The following is a 21,762-nucleotide window of genomic DNA, read 5'->3' on the forward strand; positions in this document are numbered from 1 at the left end:
TTAAATTTTCTATATTGATCTTGTATCCTGAAACCTTCCTGAACTCATTTATTATTTCTAACAGTTTTAGGATTCTTTAGGAAAAAGGTCTACATACAAAAAATCATGTTATCTTCAAATAAAGATAGCTTTACTTCTTCCTTTCCAAGGAATACCTTTTATTTCTTTTTCTTGCCTAAGTGTCCTCTCTAGACCCCCAGTACAATGTTGAATAGAAGTGGTAAGCACAGACATGCCTATTTTGTTCCTGATTTTAGGGAGGAAGTCTCCAGACTTTCACCATTTAGTGTAATGTTTGCTGTGGGTTTTTTATAGATGGGCTTTCATAGATGGATGTATTTTACACTCGGGAAGAGTGTGAATTTGGCGAGGAGGTAAGAAGGCAGACTATGGTAGGCAGAACCTTTCTGCTCTAATCTCCAGAACCTATTAATATGATGATGTTTCATTCCTGTGATTATGTTATGTTCTTTGGCATAATCTTAAGAAAGGAAGATAATCTAGGCAGGCCTGAACTCATCACAAGCCCTTAAAATCACGGCGGTTTCTCCAACCAAAAGCACAAGAGGAAGTCAGAGAAATTTAAAACATGGGAAGAACTCAGTGTGCCATTGCTGGATTAAAGATGGAAATGGCCTCATGAGAAGGAATGCAAGCAGCATTTAGGAGCAGAGAGCAACCCCTTGCTGACAGCCAGCAAGGAAACAGGGAACCTCTGACCTACAGCCTCAAGGAACCAGATTCTGCCAACAATAGGAATGAGTTTGGAAGCAGATTATCTCCCAGAGCCTCCAGATTAAGAGCCCAGCCCAGCCCTGCCGACACCCTGACTTCAGCCTTGTGAGATCTCATACATAGGATGTAGTTGAACCCACCTAGACTTCTGGTCCATAGTACTGTGTGCTCACCAGTGTGTGCTGCTTTAAGCTTTGAAAGTTGCAGTCATTTGTTATGCAGCAATAGAAAACTAAGACAAGGACTGATAAGATTCATTCACTGCAGCAGAGGAGGTCAGCGCATTCCTCAAGAGTAGGGTGTAGGCAGTGTGCTAGGTGGCCCCGCGGACCCGTCTCTTGCTTCAACAGTGCTCGGGTGGAACAGACCCACAGGGACATCCCGTGCTCCAGCCTCCAATCACCCTCCAACCTTTTTTCCAGTCGCAACCTTCAGAATCAGCCACTCAGCTACCCTTGGTCACGGTCACCGGGACCAGCCAACACCACTTTTTGAGCTGAACTGCTTACTACCGATCAACCACGAGCTCCCAGATTCGTCAGAATTATCCCACTGCGGCGGAGGCCGCTGTCAACCCCCTGGCCGACACGCATCTGCGGGCCTCCTACACCTCCCTCTCTCTGAGCTTCTATTTCGACTGCGACAGTGTGGCCCTGGAGGGCATGGGCCACTTCTTCCGTGAATTGGCCAAGGAGATGTGCGAGGGCGCCAAGCATCTCTTGAAAACACAAAACCAGCGTGGCAGGCACCCTCTTCCAGAACGTGCAGAAGCCATCTCCAGATGAGTGGGGTAAAACCCAGGATACTACGGAAGCTGCCGTGCTCGTGGAGGAGAGCCTGAACCAGGCCCTTGTGGACCTGCGTGCCCCGGGTTCTACCCGCGCAGACCCCCGCCTCTGTGACTTCCTGGAGAGCCTTGTCCTAGATGAGCAGGTGAAACTCATCAAGAAGATGGGCGACCACCTGACCAACCTCCGCAGGCTGGCTGGTCCCCAGGCTGGGCTGGGTGGGTCTCTCTTCGAAAGGCTCACCCTCAAGCATGACTAGGAGCCTCTGAAACCAGCGGCCTTTGAGGAGCCCCTCTGGTGTCAGGGTTTCTGCCTGAAGCCCCTCCCTGCAGCCACTAGGCAGCTTTTTAACCACCCTGGAGCGCTCTCCTAAGCCTTGGACCAAATGGAAACCATAAGACTTTCTACAGCAAAAAAAAAAAAAAAAGAGTGGGGTATAGTAAGTAATGCATTATGCTTGGAATACATTGGAGACACATGGAAAAGCAAGCATTTGCTGGCCAGGAGGTTTCTCAGCCATGTGAAATCCTTCCTTCATCTGGAAAGTCTTGGACTTGGAACTGTCACTGGTGTTCCTATAGTCTGGCACCTCAAAAGCATGACCATTTAATTTTATTCTCCACAGATAATTTACAAACATTCAACAAGGGAAGGAAACGGAAGCAGGAAAATTTTTATAACTGGCTTCTTTGGTCAGAGGAATTGTGCTTGCTTGTTACTTTGTAATCTGCCCACTAGAGACTAAAGGAAAACTCATTTGGATGTGTACCAAATAAGAAGCAGAAGGTTGTAACTGGATATTATAACTGTCCATTACTTATCTTATTAAAGAGGGATTCAATTTTTCTCAACAATCAAAAGTGGAAACAACACAAGTGTCCATCAACAGATGAATGGATAAACAAAATGTGCTGTATACATACAATACAATATCATTCAGCTTTAAAAAGGAAATAAATTCTGATATGCTACAACACGGATGATATTATGCTCAAAGACATCATGCTAAGTGAAATAAGCCAGTCACAAGAGGACAAATATTGTATGATTCCACTTATATACGATATCTAGAGTAGTCAAATTCACAGAGACAGAAAGTAGAATGGTGTTGTCCAGGGGCTGGGAAGAGAGGAATGGGGAGTTGGTGTTTAATGAGTTCAGAGTTTCAGTTTTGGGAGATGAAGTTCTGGAGATGGTTGGCGGTAATGGTTGTGCAATAATATGAATGTACTTAATGCCAATGCATACATTTAAAAGTAATTAAAAGGTTAAATTTTATGTTATGTATATTTTACTGCCATTTTTTTTTAAAAAAGGGATTACATCAGCTTCCCTTCTTCAGAAATCATCATTCAGTTGTGTTAAAGGAATTTCACTGTGGGTGACTTTCTATAATAAAACTCCTTCTATTCTCATCTACTTATTTGTGTGAAAAATTTTCTCAGGATTTACATCTTATAAAACACAAAATAGGAATATAATTACTGCTAAACCTTGTGTCTTTCTAGCAACTCTTGGATACATAAATTCATTGAAACCAAGCAATACTGTCCCAATAAGTGATGCATTTGCAATAAAATTTTACTTTGTATGTTTAGTTGTATTGGTCAAAATGTGGAATATATGTGTTGTTTTGACCAATTGTGCACTAATAGTAAGTGTAATAGTAACTAAATTTTAAATTTTAATAAAATAAAGAGACATATCATAGGAAATAAAAATTAATATTAATCTATACCCATAATTATGGAAAGAGTTGTGATAGATCAGTTAAAAACCTTCCATCAGGAAGTATAGTTGTCCCTCAGTATCTGAGGGTGATGATTGGTTACAGGTGCCTCCGTGGATACTAAAATCCTCAGGTGCTCAAGTCCCTTGGTAGTACAAAGAAAAGAGCTGGCCCTCCATATCCGTGGGTTTCCCACCCACAGACTAAAACCACTTTTGATCCACGGTTGGTTGAATCTGAGGATGCAGAAAACTGCGGATACAGAGGGCCAACTATATATTATTATAACTTTTGAAGGAAGAGGGAAATGCACAGATACAGAGAACAGACTTGTCATTGCCAACGAGGAGTGGGGTGGGGGAGGGAAGGCTTGGGAGTTTGGGGTTAGCAGAGACAAACTATTACATACGGGATGGATAAACAACAAGGTCCTACTGTGTAGCACAGGGAACTATATTCAATATCCTGTGACAAGCCATATGGAAAAGAATATGAAAAATAATATATATATGTATAACTGAGTCACTTTACCATACAGAAGAAATTAACACAACATTGCAAATTAACTGTACTTCAATAAAATTTTAAAAAATATATCAGGAAGAGAGAAATGGAAATCTAGCCTAAATTGAAAACTAGAGCAATGTAAAATTTCTGCTTATTAATGACAATCTTGTTCTTGTATCGTTTAAACAGGTGATGGTATATCTCAAATGCTATTGTACTTTGATTCCATACTAGTTACATTTAAAACTAATGTAAACAATTTTATTTTAAAATCAAACTGGAAGTTATGCACTCTTTCTGATAACTGTACTTTCTTCTGAAAATTTATACTGTTGATTTCTATTCTTCTAGGGGTTTTCCTTGAAATTTTATGGTGAGTACCTAGCACAGTGCCGTCCATGGTTAACACATTGACCTTAACCCAGATGATACAAAGATCTAAAAACACTTTAATTTTAACCACCCCTCCCAATTTACATAATATTAGTTGTCAAGTATTTTAATTCTGCCCTTTAATTCTCACAAATTAGATACGATTTTATACAGATCATGTTTGTTTAGACTTATTTACAGGTTTATCAGTTTCTTTGTTCGCCACTCCTTGCATGCCTTTTAGAATAATCTTTCTTCTTCCTTAAATGCTTCCTTCACAAGTTCTCATGTGTAGATCTGTTGATAAATTCTCTCCATTTTTGGTTATGAAATGTCTTTCTTTTGCCTTTCTTCTTAAAAGGTAGTTTTGGTGGATACAGAAAGGTTTTTTTTTTTCCCCCCAGCACTTTGAAGGTATTATTCCACTTTCTTCTGCTTCTATTGTTGCTATTGAAATCACTGTAGATGTCAAATGTCTAATTGTCTTTTCTCTCTAGGATTTATTTTTGGGTTTTGGTGTTCTACTTTGATTATAATCTTTCTAGGTGTAAATTTCTTCTGATTTATTCTTCTTGGTAAGAATAAGTGAATTCATGTCATCCATCAATTCGTTATCTCTTTGAATATCGCTTCTTCCCCATTCTCTTTATATTCTCTCTCTGGGATTCAAATTATAAATTTGTTCACCCAGTTTCTCAAACCTTTGGGTACATACGAACCACGTGGGGAGTTTATTGACCAATGCAGATTCGGGTTCAAGAGGTCATCAGTGAGGCTGAGTCTGAATTTCGAACAATCTCCTAAGCGGGGGCTCTTGCTACCGTTCCACGTATTATACTTCAAGTAACATGATGTTAGACCTCCTCTTTCTATCCTCCACATCTCTTAACATTTCTTTCCTATTTTATACCTCCTTATTTCTCTGTGTTGTATCCCAGTTAATTTCTTCAGGTCTCTCAGTTAACTTATTTCTCTTATCTTATATCTAATTTGCTCTTTAACCAATCTGTTCATTTTTCAACGACTACATTTTTCATTTCTAAAAATTGTATTTCATACTGTTTTATATATACCCAGACATTTTAAAAAGTGCCTTGTAGTTTGGATATTTTGGTTATTCCATCTTCTGTTTTTTCTTAATTTTATAAAATATCATTTGATGTTCTACATCTTATGGAAGTCTATTTTATGATTCCCATGTTCAGAGTCTTGAGGGTCTAATATGTCATAGGCTACCTAGGCTAACTCTCACTCATGTAGTTTAGTTCCTTTGCATGTTTAGTAATCTTTGATGGTAGGCTTATATTTGGTTGATCTTAATGAGTGGAAACCTAAAAGCCTACAATGAAGATATTTAGCAAGAATTTGGTTTCCCTCAGCCTTGAGCTAGGATAGGCTACCAACCTGTGACCACTCAGGCCACCTTCAAGTTTCCTAGGCTTATTCTGGACACTCAGATTTAGCAACTTCCCACCCCTACCTTGTCACCAGGCCAAGGCACAGTTTCTCGGAAGCAGTGACAATTTGGTTCCTGACTTTGGAGAAATCCCTGCTTTCCCTTGTGTGTTTGTTGTTTGCTGACTCCTCACAGATTTTCTCTTTTTTTTTCTTTTTTCTTTTTCTTAACCCTAGATCTTTTCAGATTACCCTGAATTCCTTCAAGCCCCAAAATACCGAAAATTATGTCTCATTAAGTATCTAGGCTTTTTCCCCAATGAGAAGACCCCCTCCACAATACACACAGATATAAATATTCAATATGTTATACTCCAAGAACTATAAGTTATGAAAAGAATTTTTACCCAAGACTCCCTCACAATTGGGTATGTGTGACCCACAACTCATTACATGGTTATTTCCCCAGGTCCTGAACATAATGTCTGAATACATTTCAGTAGCTGAAAAAATAATCACAGTAGATTTCCAACCCATAGAGTAAGAAATATAGAAAATAGGTCCACCTGGAGCCTATGTATCTCTCTTTTTGTACGGAATAGTAAATCAAGAGCAATACTACACCCCTAGGAGCATAGAGATTATTGCTACCATTGAAGGCTAGAAAATGCAGGGTGGTAATTCTAATGTGCCCAGTTTAATTCTCTAGTTTCGTTAATGCAAAATATCATTGATTCTGAGAAAGCAATAGTGAATTTTCATAACTTGAGCTAGCTGATGATGCCAACAAATGTTGCTATTCCAGATGTACTTTTTCTTTTTTTTCTTTTCTTTTATTTTTGGCTGCGTTGGGTCTTTGTTGCTGCGCGCAGGCTTTTCTCTAGTTGCGGCAAGCAGGGGCTGCTCTTCCTTGTGGTGCACGGGCTTCTCATTGCGGTGACTTCTCTTGTTGCAGAGCACAGGCTCTAGGCACGTGGGCTCAGTAGTTGTGGCTCGTGGGCTCCAGAGTGCAGGCTCAGTAGTTGTGGCGCACGGGCTTAGTTGCTCCGCGGAATGTGGGATCCTCCTGGACCAGGGCTCGAACCCGTGTCCCCTGCATTCACAGGCGGATTCTTAACCACTGTGCCACCAGGGAAGCCCCAGATGTACTCTTTTTATTGGACTAAATTAGTATAGCCAGTGACACCTGGTAAGCAGCTACTGATCCAGTGATTTTCTTTTCAAATCTCCACAAGCAGAAAAAAAACACCAGAAACCATTAGATTCCCCTGAAATAGAGAGTAGTACATCTTTGTTATCCTGCCTCAGGAAACATCAACTCCCCAGCCCTGTGCCACAATTTAGTTCCCAAGGATCTTGACTGTTTCCCAGTCTACAACATATCTCATTGGTCCACCATATTGATGATAACAATAATATAACCTGAAGAGAAGGAAGTAGCAAGTTGCCTGGAGGCTCAAGTTAGACACAGGCTCATCAGAAGATAGGAGGTAGGTGTCACAAAGTTAGAGGGATCTGACAGTTCAGTGAAAGTTTTGGCAGATGGGCAACCGGGTACAAGGCAGAATATCCCCTTCAAAACTAAAAATAAGTTGTAGTTTCATGTACATACAAGTCTTGGTGGAATCCTTGCATTTTGGAAGCTATATATACTATATTTACAAGGTAACTTGTTTATACGGTGATCTGACACTCTACTTAATTTGAATAAGGCTTAGAGCAAGAGAAGAGTTTTTATCTTGTCCAAGCTATACTGCAAAAGCTCTGTCCTTTGATCCCCATGACTCAGCCAATTCAATGGGGTATGGCAGTTTAAATGCCTTGGGGAGATTAAGATAATGTATTAAGCTTGTGGCAAAATTCCAGCAGAAGAGTCACAGTGAAGGCTCCCAAGGATTTTGAAGAAAGCCATGTCCCCTTTGGTGTATCACTACTTTTTTGGAAAACAACTGTTTGCTTGTCACTGAGTCCTGCTAACCATAGAACATCTGGTGATCAGGAACCTCAGTTTGTTACTGAGTCCAAACGCGTACTGCTCACTGCACAACAGGGCAATAAATCGAGAGATGCGTTGCTGGGGCAAGGAATAGCAACTTTAATAGAAAAGCCAGCAGACCGAGAAGGCGGTGGACTCATGTCCCAAAGAACCATCTTGCCTGAGTTAGAATTCAGGCTTCTTTTATACTAAAAGGGGAGGGCATACATTCAAACATTTCCTGGTTCCCATCAGCCTCCAGAGAGGATGTGTTCATTTCTTCCTCTCTGCAGTCGTTCACAGATGGGCCTGGTCAGGATGTTTCCTGTGAGCTAAACAAAGGTATTTTAGCTTAATGCTCATTACCTGGGAGGCAGGGTTCCCAGAGATGGGCCATTACGTATAATTTAAGCTTATAGGCAACATCCCTTTAGTGATTAACTTGTAATAAAATACAAAGGTTCTTTCCTATTACAAGTTGACCATCATAAACTTGGAGTTTTCAGATCTACCTAGTTCTAAAACTGGCTGTAAGTAATGTACTCCACAATCAAGGAGAAATTGGTGTATTAGAGACCAGCCTTAGGAAGATCCTCAAGGAAAAACCTGAAAAAGAACATTGTCCACTTTTCTAGCAGGGCTACATCTCCCAAGCTGCTGTCTCTCCCTCAGCTCACTTCATGGGCTCACGCTGCTTCATGGGAAGTCTCCTATGACTAGCTGATATGAAAGAGAAATCTGTGACTGACAGCAGGCCAAGGTAGACCACCATGATATTAGAGCCCACCCTGGGGTGGACCTGAAGAGAAATGAAGTAAAGGAAAGAAACAGTCCCAGTGGGCAGAGCTTCAAGTACATTTTCTGTCCACATTGCCGAAAAGAAGGTCCTGATTGGTTTGACTGGATGGGTTGTCAAGTTCTTAGAAGAGACAGGATCAGAGGACTGACGACAAAGAGAATATCTGTATCTCATATTGATGCTGATTATAATGCCTTTACTGCAGAGAAGATGCTTGGTAATTAGGTGGAGCTCAACTAGCCTGTGGTACCACTTAGCCTCTTTCTCCAGCCTGGCAATCCTGCTCACTGGGCTTCTGCACAGTCATCCATATTGGCAGGGACAGAGGTAATACACAGACTCATCAAGAAGGACCTAATCCCACTATGACTGTCTGGCTATTGTCCCAGTCAGTCAGCAAATCTGCCAACTACAGCCCATACCCTCCAATATGGTAGAACACTTAATTGAACCATGAAGCCATCTTGTGGCAGATTAATTATGCTGAATCCTGCTACATCCCCTGGAACAAACACTTATTCTGAGTTTGGATGTGCCTTTCATGTTGGGCAGTCTTTTCAATACCATGGACTTACTAGATGGGTTTTTCATCCTAACAGAATGTCACACAACATTGCTTCTGGCCAAAAAAAAGTCCTTTTATTGTAAAAAGAAACAAGTCAATGCAATAAAAATTCACTGATCACATCTGTTTCCCCATCCCCCAGATGTAGCTGGAATTGCTTACTAAATACCCAGTTATCATGTCAACCGGTACATAACATTTTTCAAGCTTGAAATGCTGTCCTAAAGGATATGGTAAACGCTCTGAAGAGGACTGGCTAGAAGACATGAGTCCCAGCACCAGAGGGGAATGAGAAGGGCACATCTTTTAGTTACACCCAATGACTCATTCACAAAATATTTGCTCCCAATCTCCATGACTTTTTATTCTGCTGACTTAGAGTTTTCAATATCCAAAGGAGAAATGATTCTATCAAAGGATTTAACAATAATTCCCCTAAATTAGAGGTGGTGACTACCATCTATTCATTTACTCCTCCTGGGGATGTTAGATAAAGCAGCAAAAAAGTGATGCTAGGTCCTGGCTCCCTTGGGGAAATAGAGTGACTGCTGCAAAACAGGGGCATGAAGGAATATGGCTGGAACCCAACTGATCCTAAGGTGCCTCTATTAAATCAAGAGGTAAAGATTAATGGAAGAGTCCTGCAGTTCAAGACCGACTGGACATCAAGAGCCCAGATGCTCAGGAATGAAGGTTTCAGTAAGAAACCCAACAATCGGAGGTGCCGGCTGAAGGCTACATCAACCATGGCTCATGCCAGCTGTGTAATCTCTTCTTGCTGTGTTATGTACACATTAATATACCTACATAAATGCCCTTCTCTTTTTTTTCCCTTTTTCCTCAGGATAGTTAATTTTACTACTTTGTACTTGTACTATATTGTAGCATTTGAGATGGTAACCTAACTGAGATACTAAATAAACTTTAGATTCTTCCCTTTGAGAGTTTCTGACCATTCTAAGGATGATAACATAACATTAAGCAATTTTTTGGAAGTGTAAGTATGGGATTAGATTTTTATTTCTGTGCACAAAGCACATAACACAATATAAAGGCAGAGTATATACTTGAATAAATGTTTAGTGACTGAATATATGGGAGGGAAGGATTAATGATCAGGTGGATGGATGAATGGATGGATGTGTAGTAATAGAAGAGAATAGATGTATGTGATCTTTTCTCTTAAGGGGAATTCTACCCTCTGTTTCTTCCATGTGGAAGTTGTATTAGACATATATGTTAGAGCAACTCAGTCTATTCTTTATGTCTACATGTAGTTCATATCATCCATAATTTGAATTGAGTTACATTATAGTTTTCTTCAGATATATTTTTCAGTTCATTAATTCACTTTTCAGCTGAATCTAATATTCTGTTTAATATACTCTCTGAGTTTTTATTTAAATGATTACATGTAAATTTCTAGAGGTTCTCTTTGATACTAGCCATGTCTTGCTCTTTTATATTTCTTCTTTTAATCATTTTAATTCACGTTTTTAAAGTCTGAGACTGAACCCTCTGATACAGTTTGAGATTTTTAAACGTAACATCTGAATTTCTTCAGGTTATGATCCTTATGTTTGTTTACTGCCTTTGCTGATTCTAGTTCAGGGTGAATTATTTCCTTAAATATTTTGTAATTTTAGATTGTGAGCTCATCTTCAGAGTGTCTATTTCTGTGGGAAACCTCTGTGGTCTGGGCTGGGTGTTTGCTCTTTCCAGGTACTCATGGGTTTCACTGACCTGTGACCACTTCTCATGTTGATTTTCAACTTGTGGGTTCACAAATCATGCAGAGCAGTATACATCTGAACCACAAATCCACAAGATTAACAAGCCAATGACTATGAAATTCTTCATGGAAGACTGACCTACAGCAAACATGCTTAGTTTTAAAAGAATCCTTGTGAGGGTGAGCAGATTTATTTTCTAGTCTCTCTTTTATGGAGGGTGTTGCCCTTCAAGAGTCCCACCATAAACGTCTCAGTTCCAATCCTTTCCTCATATAGGCCCCAAGCCTTGTCATTGGTCCCCCCATGATGATATAATCTAAATCCCTAGCTTATCATGATTACTGGAAACCATCCCTCTCCTACACACACACACACACACACAGAGCAATTAGAGTGTCAGATATGGCTTTTTATTCATTTGTCCCCTAGAGGTTATGTTTTGTGAACTCATCTAGGCATTTATAAGGGAGGTTTAAAAAATTGTTCATTCAGAGTTTCTAGGTATTTTGTCAGGGGAGGATTTGCAGGTTATTTCATATGAAATATTGTTTGAAAAGGAAGTCTCAGGTAGTGAGAAACTGAAAGGTCTGTGAGATGATGCATGTTCGAGAAGGATTTAATTTGCTGAGAAAGAGAGAGAGTGAGACATGCGTGGAGGGAAGGAGGAAAAAGACCCCAGGCAGGAGAGTAGCACTTGTAAGAAAAATCCACAACAGGAAAAGATAAAGCAGCTGGATTCCATGACTGAAAGGAAAATCATTGACCCAGGCAGGAAAGACTGTTAGACAAAGGGGCACAGAAGGGATGGTATGTGGGGGATTGTGTGTTTTTCTGGGAGGTGATTGGAATTTTATATCAAAGATCTATCAGGTCACTGTTAAAAGAAGTAAACAGTGCATGCCCACATTTCCAGTTCCATGGGGAAGGAGACAGAAGAGAAAAGCCTTGCAGCTTTTAAATGGAAGTTCATTTGACCAAAGGAGATCTAATAGAGTTAGGAGGTGACTGCTGAGGTCCAAAAGGAGATTGAACCCTCTGATACAATTTGAGATTGAACAAGTGTTGATAGATTAGCATCCACAAGCATTTCTGACAGGATATGGTTCCCTCGGGCTGTGGACAAACCTGGAAGTGGGCAACTGACAGCCTGCAGTACACTCACCACTTCCTACCACCTCGTCTGCATTTTATGATTATGAATCAGTTTTCTTTGACATGCCCCATTTTTCACTGCAGCGTCTTCATCTCAGTGCCTGTATCAGTTATAACTTCATCAGAGCATCTGAGTGCACCATTTACAAAATTGCTTTGCTGCTGAAAGTGAGGGAGTACAAAGCAGTGCAACTCTGCAGAACAAAAAAGAGAAGAAAGAAGGACTACCCGGAGATGCCAGCACAGATGGCCTTCATTTTTCTAACAAAACACCCCTGTGAGGTGTTTTGCCAATAAATATCTTTATGTGTTGCAGTAAGATGAAACTACCATTGAGTTGCTAATGCATGCAGGTTTTCTCTATAGGTGTATGAGAGAAAAAAAGTAAAAAGGCCTTCCATGGGACACATGCACGGCGAAGCACTGGAGTATGAAGAGTATCTACATGCAAGCTTCTCTCTCAAGTCCTCCAGTTCATAATAGATTCGCTTATTCCTGTTCCAAATGAGAACTCAGTTCTCTTGACAGGCAGCTCTATTTTATGCCCTTCCCTATCTGTGTCCTTAGGCTTCCCTAACATACTTACTACAAGGCCTAGAGCAGAAGACTGGAAAATCTTCTGCTTTCTAGAAGCTGCATGCACCATCCGTTCAGTTTGGGCATCTTCAATTGACAAAATGTGTGTGTATTTATTCTATCATCCCATGCATTAATGTAATATTAATCACCACAGTATGATCAGCTGCAATGGCTGCATTCACAATTATGACCTGTGAATAATCTATAACCCATGAATAAATAACCTGGTAAATATTATTTATGGAAGCAACATCATGTCCTTAAAGTCACAGATTTCTCCAGGTATCAGTCATGGCCAACAGGGGCTGGCATTTGCAATGTAGCGTTTGCTATGCCTCAAAGGTCAGCTCCCTGGGACCAGATCAGCTTCTCTGTGTTCTAATCCTCTCTGCCACGAAGCCACTCATCCAGAGCAGGTAATTTACCCTCTTTCTGCCTTTGTTTTTCAATCAGCAGAGTGATGGTAGGCTACTATTTGCAACTGGGCTGACAGAGTTCAATAACTGTCGTTGAGCGCATGACTATAAATTTCCTTGAAATATGCCTGCAAATGTACCAGATGTTATTGTCCTAACTGCCAATTACTTCAAATTGCAAATATTTGGTTTAAAAGTTGAATCGAGGCCATTTTTATATTCCAGAGCCACTTCATATAACAAATTATCCTAGCTTAACACAAAATAAACACCTGTCACACTTGGGTATCCAACCAAATCCCATCCCCCCAACAAACATGAGCCACATAATTTATTCAGCCCCCCCCCCCAAAAAAAAAACAACCCTCCAGCTGCCCTCATGGAAAGTTACTGCCCAGATGATTGTTAACTCCCAAGAGTCTTAGATTGGGTGGGCAGCTAACCCTTTCCTGAATCTATTTTGTATCCAGTCCAGTGAACAGGAAACAGCTAATGATTATTGAACGCAGACAGCCCTGCAGTGACTGGAAGCAGCAAGGTGCCCATCTCTGCCCAGGGGGTCAAGTGATTGACAGGTGAGGCTGCTGTAGTCCTGCAGTTGTTGTGCTTTTTCTCCTTTTTCCCCCTTTTCGGCAGTTCCAGCAGATGGATTCATCAAAGCCCCAGATGCCTTGTGCCCCTGAGAGTCCTATTAGACCCAATGTGTGAATAAATCTCTCCTTCACCGATGCTCATTTTTCATTGGCAAATAAAACTCTGTTGATTGAGTAGGATGGTTGTTAAGTCAACACTTCTCTGGCTTTTACCAGTGAGGATGTCTGCATAAGCTATGACTTATTCCATCTTCAAATCGCTTTCCCCTTTTCTCCCTCTAATCACCTTCAGATTCAGAGTTAACGTTTCTGCAGGAGCGTCCATAGTAAATGTTTCATGAGTGGCCTTGCTCAGCAGCTCTCCCTGCATCACTTACCTTTTTCCCCAGCAACTGCCTCATCCCAGGGATACTGTTTGGTGGAGGTGGGGATTCATGGCACTCATACACCTGATCTGGCGGATCACAAATCTGCCTGGCTATAAAGAGAAAAATCTATATCCTTTTGAATAGTCAATGCCTTTTCTTGACCTGCATGTTATAAATAAACTGTGTGCCTCCCTCTTAGGATGTATCCTGAACCTTCTCTTAAGTTAACTCCTTTTTCCCACCGCACTGGCTGCATCTCACGTATCCTGTCCTCTGTATTTCCAGATATTTATCTTTGAAGCACAATTTCCATAAAAATCTGGAAAACTGACTTAGTAAAACCAATACCTATCAGTTCCGACATCACCTCTGGTCTTTAAAAAAATATCACAGCAAAGAATTTTGCTCTGCTGTCTTGGCCATGTCACCGTTATTCTACATGTCACTTAGAAAGCCACCAAGGGCAGGGGCTCTGCTGCCGAGTCAGCTCCACCCTGGCCCTTGCCAGCCCGTAAAACCTCAGGGTTCTATTTATAGTGCCCACCCAATCCCTGGCCCAGACCATTCCCCCCAAAACTGTCCGGCACAGGGTTCGTTCTTCCCACCTCAGTGGCTATATCCCATACCCCTCTCCCTCTTCTCAGGAGCAGGCAGGAATTTTTCTGTCCCTGCCAGGTCACACAAGGACCCAGGATTTCTCAAAGGAGCTCAACCCAGACCCTTCTTCCTGTCTGCAGGGACTTCTATCAGAAGCACCTCTGTGGTCAAGTCCACTAAACGTTGATATATTAAGAATCAGAAAATTCCTTTGTCTTAAAGCGTCTGGCTTTTAAAGGTGTGTCTTCTTGCAAAACACTATTTCAGATTTCAGGAGCTAATTTAAAACTTTCTTGCTTTTCTTTGTATCTTGTTCTCCCCCATCTAGCCCCACCCTTCCACTGCCCTACCCCTTCACACCCCTACCTCAACACACCCCCATCCTCCTTTGTAGGCCTGCTATAACAATCTTCAACCTCCCCAAGACAAAGAATGCTCTCCAGAATAGTACGAGGTCGGGGGGAGGGTGGAGATGCAAAAGAGAACTTACACATATATATATAGTTTTTAAAATTATCCCCCTCACAAGCACCCGTCCTATCTGCAACTCAGTCAAGCTGCCTGACAGCTGCAGCTCATTGCTTTATTTCTCTCAGACCCTCCTAATGGCTTGAGCAATATCCTCTGTACTTCTTTCTCCTGAAGTCATTCCTGGCACCATCTTCATGTTCCCTCTTGCTCTTGTTAAATCTCTGCCCCTTACGCACTCTGAGGATGGAGTCTTTATCGTTGCCTGAACTTCTCTTTCTTCTCCTCTCCTGAACTCTAACCGAACTTCTCACTTCTATTTTAATTTTTACTATTTTGACTTAAATTTCATCACCTCCATCCACCCCACCCACCATCTTCCTAAGTGCTTCTATAGCTGGGAATATACATTTTAATTTTTCAAAGGCTTCAGCTTCATTTCTTCCCTCAAGTGCTTCTGGAACACAGCAGGGATATTTAATGCTGTGATCCAGGAAGTCTTAGAACCTATGTAGTGGACATACATTTTTTTTTTTTTTATGAAATGAAATGAGGTTAAGGATATGTTTTTTTGTTTTTTTTAAGACAATCAGATGTTTTTATTTATTTATTTATTTATGGCTGTGTTGGGTCTTCGTTTCTGTGCGAGGGCTTTCTCTAGTTGCGGCAATCGGGGGCCACTCTTCATCGTGGTGCGCGGGCCTCTCACTATCACGGCCTCTCTTGTTGCGGAGCACAGGCTCCAGACGCGCAGGCTCAGTAGTTGTGGATCACGGGCCCAGTTGCTCCGTGGCATGCGGGATCTTCCCAGACCAGGGCTCGAACCCGTGTCCCCTGCATTGGCAGGCAGATTCTCAACCACTGCACCACCAGGAAAGCCCTATACATTTTTATCTAAAGCCCCACAAAAGAAAAATCCCTTAGCAAGAAAAGGCCCCTACTATCAAAATGGAGGACACAGCACTGGCCACAGTACCCAGCTAAAGAATACTCAGGTGAGAAAGAGCTACAACAGGGTCTAATAACAGCAAGAGGCAATTTTTCAAGTTACAGTTTTCCAGTAAGGCAGGCATTTTGCAGAGCACAGTGAAGCAAAAACCTCTGTAAAGACAGCACTTAAAGTGAACAGTTATCACTTGCATATTCATTGACTGGAGGCAATTTGCAACTAATAATAAGAACCCTGAAAGGAGAGAGAAAAACCAAACCCCACCGCTAGTTTTTGAGTGTTTACCAAATGTGTTGGGCAGAATGCAAAGTATTTTACACGCGTTACCTTAATTTTCACACCAACCATATGAAATTGAACTATTACTTTGACAATCTCACAGAAGAGGAAACTAAGGATCAGAGAGGTTAAGTGAATTGCCAAAAATCACACAGTATATATGTGACAGAATCCAGGTGGTTTTAACACAAAGTAGTCAGAAGACATAAGGTGATTTGGATAACACAAGGAGAGGAGCAATCCAAAACAGAAATCCTTCTGGGACATCTGGATAAGGATGATTATCTAATATTTAACTTAAAAAAACATGATATTGACATCAGAACCCCACTCAATAGTATGTAAAGCTAATGTATATATTTAAGCTTTAAAAATGTATAGTAGGGTCCAGACAGCAGAGTAGGAAAACCATGAGCTCACCTCCTCCCATGGGCATACCAAAATTACCACTATTTACAGAGCAACTACTAATGAGAACAACCAGAAGACGAGCAGAAAAGTGTTTGGCAAAATGAATTAAACAGAAAGTAAGGTTAAAAAAAAAAAAGAAGAAGAAGAATAGCAGAAAAGATTTTTTCACAACTAAAGATATAAAGAAGGAAAGACAGCAAAATGGGGAGAAGGGACAGAAACGTGGGCTAGTCAAGACCACTGGGGAGATGACCCACAAATGGGAGGATAATCACCAGTGCAGAGGTTCTCCCCAAGGAGTGAGGGTTCTGAGCCCCACATCAGGGTCCCGAGCCCCACATCAGGGTCCCCACCCTTGGTGTCCTGCACTGGAAAGATGAGCCCTCAGAACATCTGACATCGAAGGCCAGAAGAGCTTGCATATGGAAGAGCTGGAGGGCTGTAGGAGACAGAGACTCCACTCTTAAAGGGCACACACAAAATTTCACAAACTCTGAGTCCCAGAAAAAGGTAGTAATTTGAAAGAAGTCTGATCAGTCCCAGTTACTGATCTTGGAAAGCCTCCCAGAGAGGTAGGAGACAACTGGGACTACCCCTGGGGATTTAGATACTAGTGGCAGCCATTTGAGGGAGCTCATTCTACCACAAGGACACTGGTACTGTCAATGCCATTTTGGATTCCTACCTCTAGCCTATTAGCACCAGGGGCTAACCCATCCACCAGCAGGCAGTCTAGTGAAACCCCCCAGCCAAGCAGCCAACTGCAATGGGGACCCAGATGTACCCACCATTGGGCAGGATGAACCCTGGGCCCCCTGGGCTGTGAGCCAGCAACACCAGAACTTGGTCCTGTCCACCAAGGACTGGCACCAGTCTCACGAAGCTCTGGGCCACACAGCCAGCCACACCAGGACCTGGCCCTGGCCAAATAAGGCAGGGCTAGTGGCCAACTGAGCAGGGGACCAGCCTCACCTACCAGCATGCCTCAATAGAAGGGCCCACACAGCCCACATAGTGGGCACCCTTAGAGTTTATAGATCTTGTGATCAGAGGAGAGTGTGCTGATGAGCCCCATAGGATGTCTCTGACACAAGGCCACTTCTCTAAGACAAGAAAATGTAACCAACCTACCTAATACATAGAAATAAACACAGAGAACTACGCAAAATGAGGAGAGAGAGAGGAATATGTTCCAAACAAAGGAACAAGACAAAACCTCAGAAGAAGAACTAAACAAAGTAGAGATAAGTAATCTACCCAATAAAGAGTTCAAGGTGTGATCATAAAGATGCTCAATGAACTCAAGAGAAGAATTTAACAAAGAGAAAATATAATGAATAACCAAACAGCTGAAGAATACAAGAACTGAAATAAAAAATACACTAGAAGGAGTCAACAGCAGATTAGATAACACAGAAATGCAGATCAGCAAACTGGAAGACAAAATAGTGGAAATAACCCAAGCTGAACAGAAAAAAGAAAGAGAATTTTTAAAAATGAGGATAGTTTAAGAGACCTCTGAGACAATATCAAATGTATTACAATTTTCATTATAGGGGTCCCAGAGGAGAAGAGAGAGAGAGAAAGGGGCAGAGAACATACTTGAAAATATAATAGCTAAAAACTTTCCTAACCTGGGAAAGAAAACAGACATCCAGGTCCAGGAAGTGGAGTCCCAAATAAGATGAACCCAAAAAGTTCAAGAAACATTATAACTAAAATGGCAAAAAGTAAAGATATAGAGAGAATCCTAAAATAAGAGAAAAACAACTAGTCACATACAAGAGAACTCTCATAACACTGTTAGCTACTTTTCAGCAATACCTTTGCAGGCCAGAAGGGAAAGGCATGATATATTTAAAGGGCTGAAAGGAAAAAAATCTAAAACCAAGAATACTCTATCCAGCAAGGCTATTATTCAGATTTGGATGAGAGATCAAGAGTTTTACAGATAAGCAAAAGCCAAGGGTTCAGCAACACTGAACCAGCTTTAAAGAAATGTTAAAGAGATTTCTCTAAGTGGAAAAGAAAAGATCACAACTAGAAATATAAAAATTATGAAAGGAAAAATCTCATTGGTAAAGGAAGCAGATCAACCACTTATAAAAGTAATAGAAAGGTTAAAACACAACAGTAGTAAAATTATCTATATCCACAATAAATAGTTAAGGGATACACAAAACAAAAAGATGTAAAATATAAAGGAAAAACATTGTATGGGGTGGGGAATGCAGGGTTGTAAGAATGCATTCAAACTTAAGAGATCATCAACTTATAATAATCACATACATGTAATTACATATATGTAAGTTGTTATATTAAGAACCTCATGGTAATTACAAACCAAAAATCTATGCTAGATACAAAGAAAAGAAGAGAGAGGGATCCAAACATAACACTAGAAATAGTCATCACAAAGGAAGAGAGCAAAAGAAGAAGAAAGGAATGAAAGAGAACCTCAAAAACAACCCCAAAATGATGAACAAAATGGCACTATGTACATACCTATCAATAATTACTTTAAATGTAAATGGACTAAATGCTCCAATCAAAAGGCATAGAGTGGCTAAATGGGTACAAAGCAAGACCCATATATATGCCACCTACAAGAGACACAATTCAAATCTAGAGATACACATAGAAAGTGAGCGGATGGGAAAAGGTATTCCATGTAAATGGAAATGAAAAGAAAGCTGGGGTAGCAACACATATCAGACAAACAGACTTTAAAACAAAGACTGTAACGAGACAAAGAAAGACATTACATAATGATTAAGGGATAAATCCAACAAGAATATATAACAATTGTAAATATGTATACACCCAACATAGGAGCACTTAAATACATAAAACAAGTATTAACAAACATAAAGGGAGAAATTGATAATAACACATAATAGTAGGGGACTCTAACACACCACTTACATTAATGCACAGATCATCCAGACTGAAAATCAGTAAGGAAACACTGGTCTTAAGTGATACATTAGACCAGATTGAGTTAATAGATATATAAAGGACATCCATCCAAAAGCAGCAGAATAAACATTTTTTTTTCAAATGCACATGGAACATTCTCCAGGATAGATCACATGTCAGGCTACAAAACAAGTCTCAATAAATTTAAGAAGACTGAAATAATATCAAGCAACTTTTCGAACCACAGAGGCATGAGACTAGAAATCAACACTAAGAAAAAAAACTGCAAAAAACCCACAAACATATGGAGGTTAAATAATATGATACTAACCAACCAGTGGGTCACTGAAGGAATCAAAGGTTAAATCAAAAAATACCTGGAGACAAATGAAATGAAAACTCAATGATCCAAAATCTATGGGACACAGCAAAAGTAATTCTAAGAGGTAAGTTTATAGTGATACAAGCCTACCTAAGGAAATAAGAAAAATCTCAAATAAACAACCTAGTCTTACACCTAAAGGAACTAGAAAAGGAAGAACAAACAAAACTCAAAGTTAGGACATGGAAGGAAATAATAAAGATCAGAGCAGAAATAAATAAAATGGAAACTAAAAAAAAACAATAGAAAAGATCAATGAAACTAAGAGAGGGTTCATTGAAAAGATAAATAAAATTGATAAACCTTTAGCTAGACTCATCCAAAAAAAACCACAAAAAACAAAAAAAGAGCAAGAGAGAGAGGGCCCAAATAAATAAAACAGAAATGAAAAAGAAGTTTCAACCAACACCATAGAAATACAAAGGACCATAAGAGATTACCATGAATAATTATATGCCAATAAAATGGACAGCCTAGAATAAATGAATAAATTCCCAGAAACATACAATCTCCTAAGAATAAATCAGGAAGAAATAGAAAATATGAACAGACCTACTACCAGTAATGAAATTGCATCAGTGATTTTTAAATCTCCCAACAAACAAAAGTTCAGGATCAGATGGCTTCACAGGTGAATCTGACCAAACATTTAAAGAATAGTTAACACCTGTCCTTCTCAAATTATTTCAAAACATTGAAGAGGAAGGAATGCTTCCAAACTCAATCTACAAGGCCAGCATCACTCTGATACTAAAACCAGACAAAGACATCACACACACAAAAAATTATAGGCCAATATCACTGATGAACATAAATGCCAAAATGCTCAACAAAATATTAGCAAACTCAAATTCAACAATACATTAAAGGGATCAAACACTATGTTCCAGTGGGATTTATCCCAGGGATGTAAGGATGGTTTAATAGCTGCAAATCAATATTATACACTGCATTAACAAATTGAAGAATAAAAATCATATGTTCTTCCAGATAGATGCAAAAGCAGCTTTCAACAAAATCCAATGTCCATTTATGATAAATATAAGACCTGAAACAATAAAACTCTAAGAAGAGAACATAGATAGAACACTCTTTGACATAATTCATAGCAATATTTTTTTTGGCTTTGTCTCCTAAGGCAAAAGAAATAAAAGCAAAAAGAAATGGGACCTAATTAAAAGCTTTTGCACAGCAAAGGAAACCATCAACGAAATGAAAAGGCAACCTACAGAATGCGAGAAAATATTTGCAAATGATACATCTGGTAAGGAGTTAACATCCAAAATATACAAGGAACTCATACAACTCAACATCAAAAAACAAACTGATCAAAAGTAGGCAGGGGATCTGAATAGACATTTTCCAAAGATGACATACAGATGGCCAACACACATGTGAAAAGATGTTCAACATCACAATCGTTAGGAAAATGCAAACCAAAACCACAATGAGATATCAACTCACATCTGTTGGAATGGCTATCATCAAAATGACCACAAGTAACAAATGTGGGCGATGATGTGGAGAAAAGGGAACTCTCACGCACTGTTGGTGGGAATGTAAATTGGTGCAGCTACTAAGGAGAACAGTATGGAGGGTCCTCATAAAATTTAAAACAGAACTACTATAGGAACCAGCAATTCTACTTCTGGGTATTTATCCAAAGAAAACAAAAACACAGATTTGAAAAGACAGATGCACCTCTATGTTCACTGCAGCATTATTTACAATAGCCAAGATATGGAAGCAACCTAAGTGCTCATTGATAGATGAACAGATAAAGAAGATGTGGTATATATAATTAGTGGAATATTACTCAGCTATAAAAAAAGAACGAAATCTTGCCATTTGTGACAACATGGATGGACCTAGAGGGTGTTATGCAAAGTGAAATAAGTCAGATGGATAAAGATAAATACTGTATGATTTCACTCAAGTGGAGTCTAAAAAATAAAACAATGAATGAACAAACATAACAAAACAGAAACAGACTAAGATACAGAGAATAGACAGGTGGTTGGCAAAGGGGAAGGAGATGGGGAATAGGCAAA

General features: G+C 40.0%; 1 protein-coding gene and 1 pseudogene across 3 annotated transcripts in view; one reads left to right on the forward strand and one right to left on the reverse strand.

The window, feature by feature from the left end:
• The window catches only part of UBE3D (ubiquitin protein ligase E3D), a 202,016-nt gene that overhangs the window by 5,511 nt on the left and 174,743 nt on the right, over positions 1–21,762 (reverse strand). The window contains exon 10 of one of the 2 annotated variants that reach the window (XM_082405878.1): positions 4,880–7,833. The exons of the other annotated variant lie outside the window; for it this stretch is intronic. Within the exon in view, the coding sequence (XP_082262004.1) occupies positions 7,753–7,833 (81 nt within the window). The 3' untranslated portion in view covers positions 4,880–7,752. Of the gene's footprint in view, positions 1–4,879; positions 7,834–21,762 lie in introns of those variants that run through there. 2 annotated transcript variants of the gene reach the window in all.
• LOC309635187 (ferritin light chain pseudogene) lies at positions 1,236–6,662 on the forward strand (annotated as a pseudogene). The gene has a single exon. The product of its transcript is annotated as a ferritin light chain pseudogene (transcript).

The sequence above is a fragment of the Balaenoptera borealis genome (assembly GCF_965194805.1).
Source record: "Balaenoptera borealis genome assembly, chromosome: 9".
In the NCBI taxonomy this organism is placed as follows: Eukaryota; Metazoa; Chordata; class Mammalia; order Artiodactyla; family Balaenopteridae; genus Balaenoptera; species Balaenoptera borealis.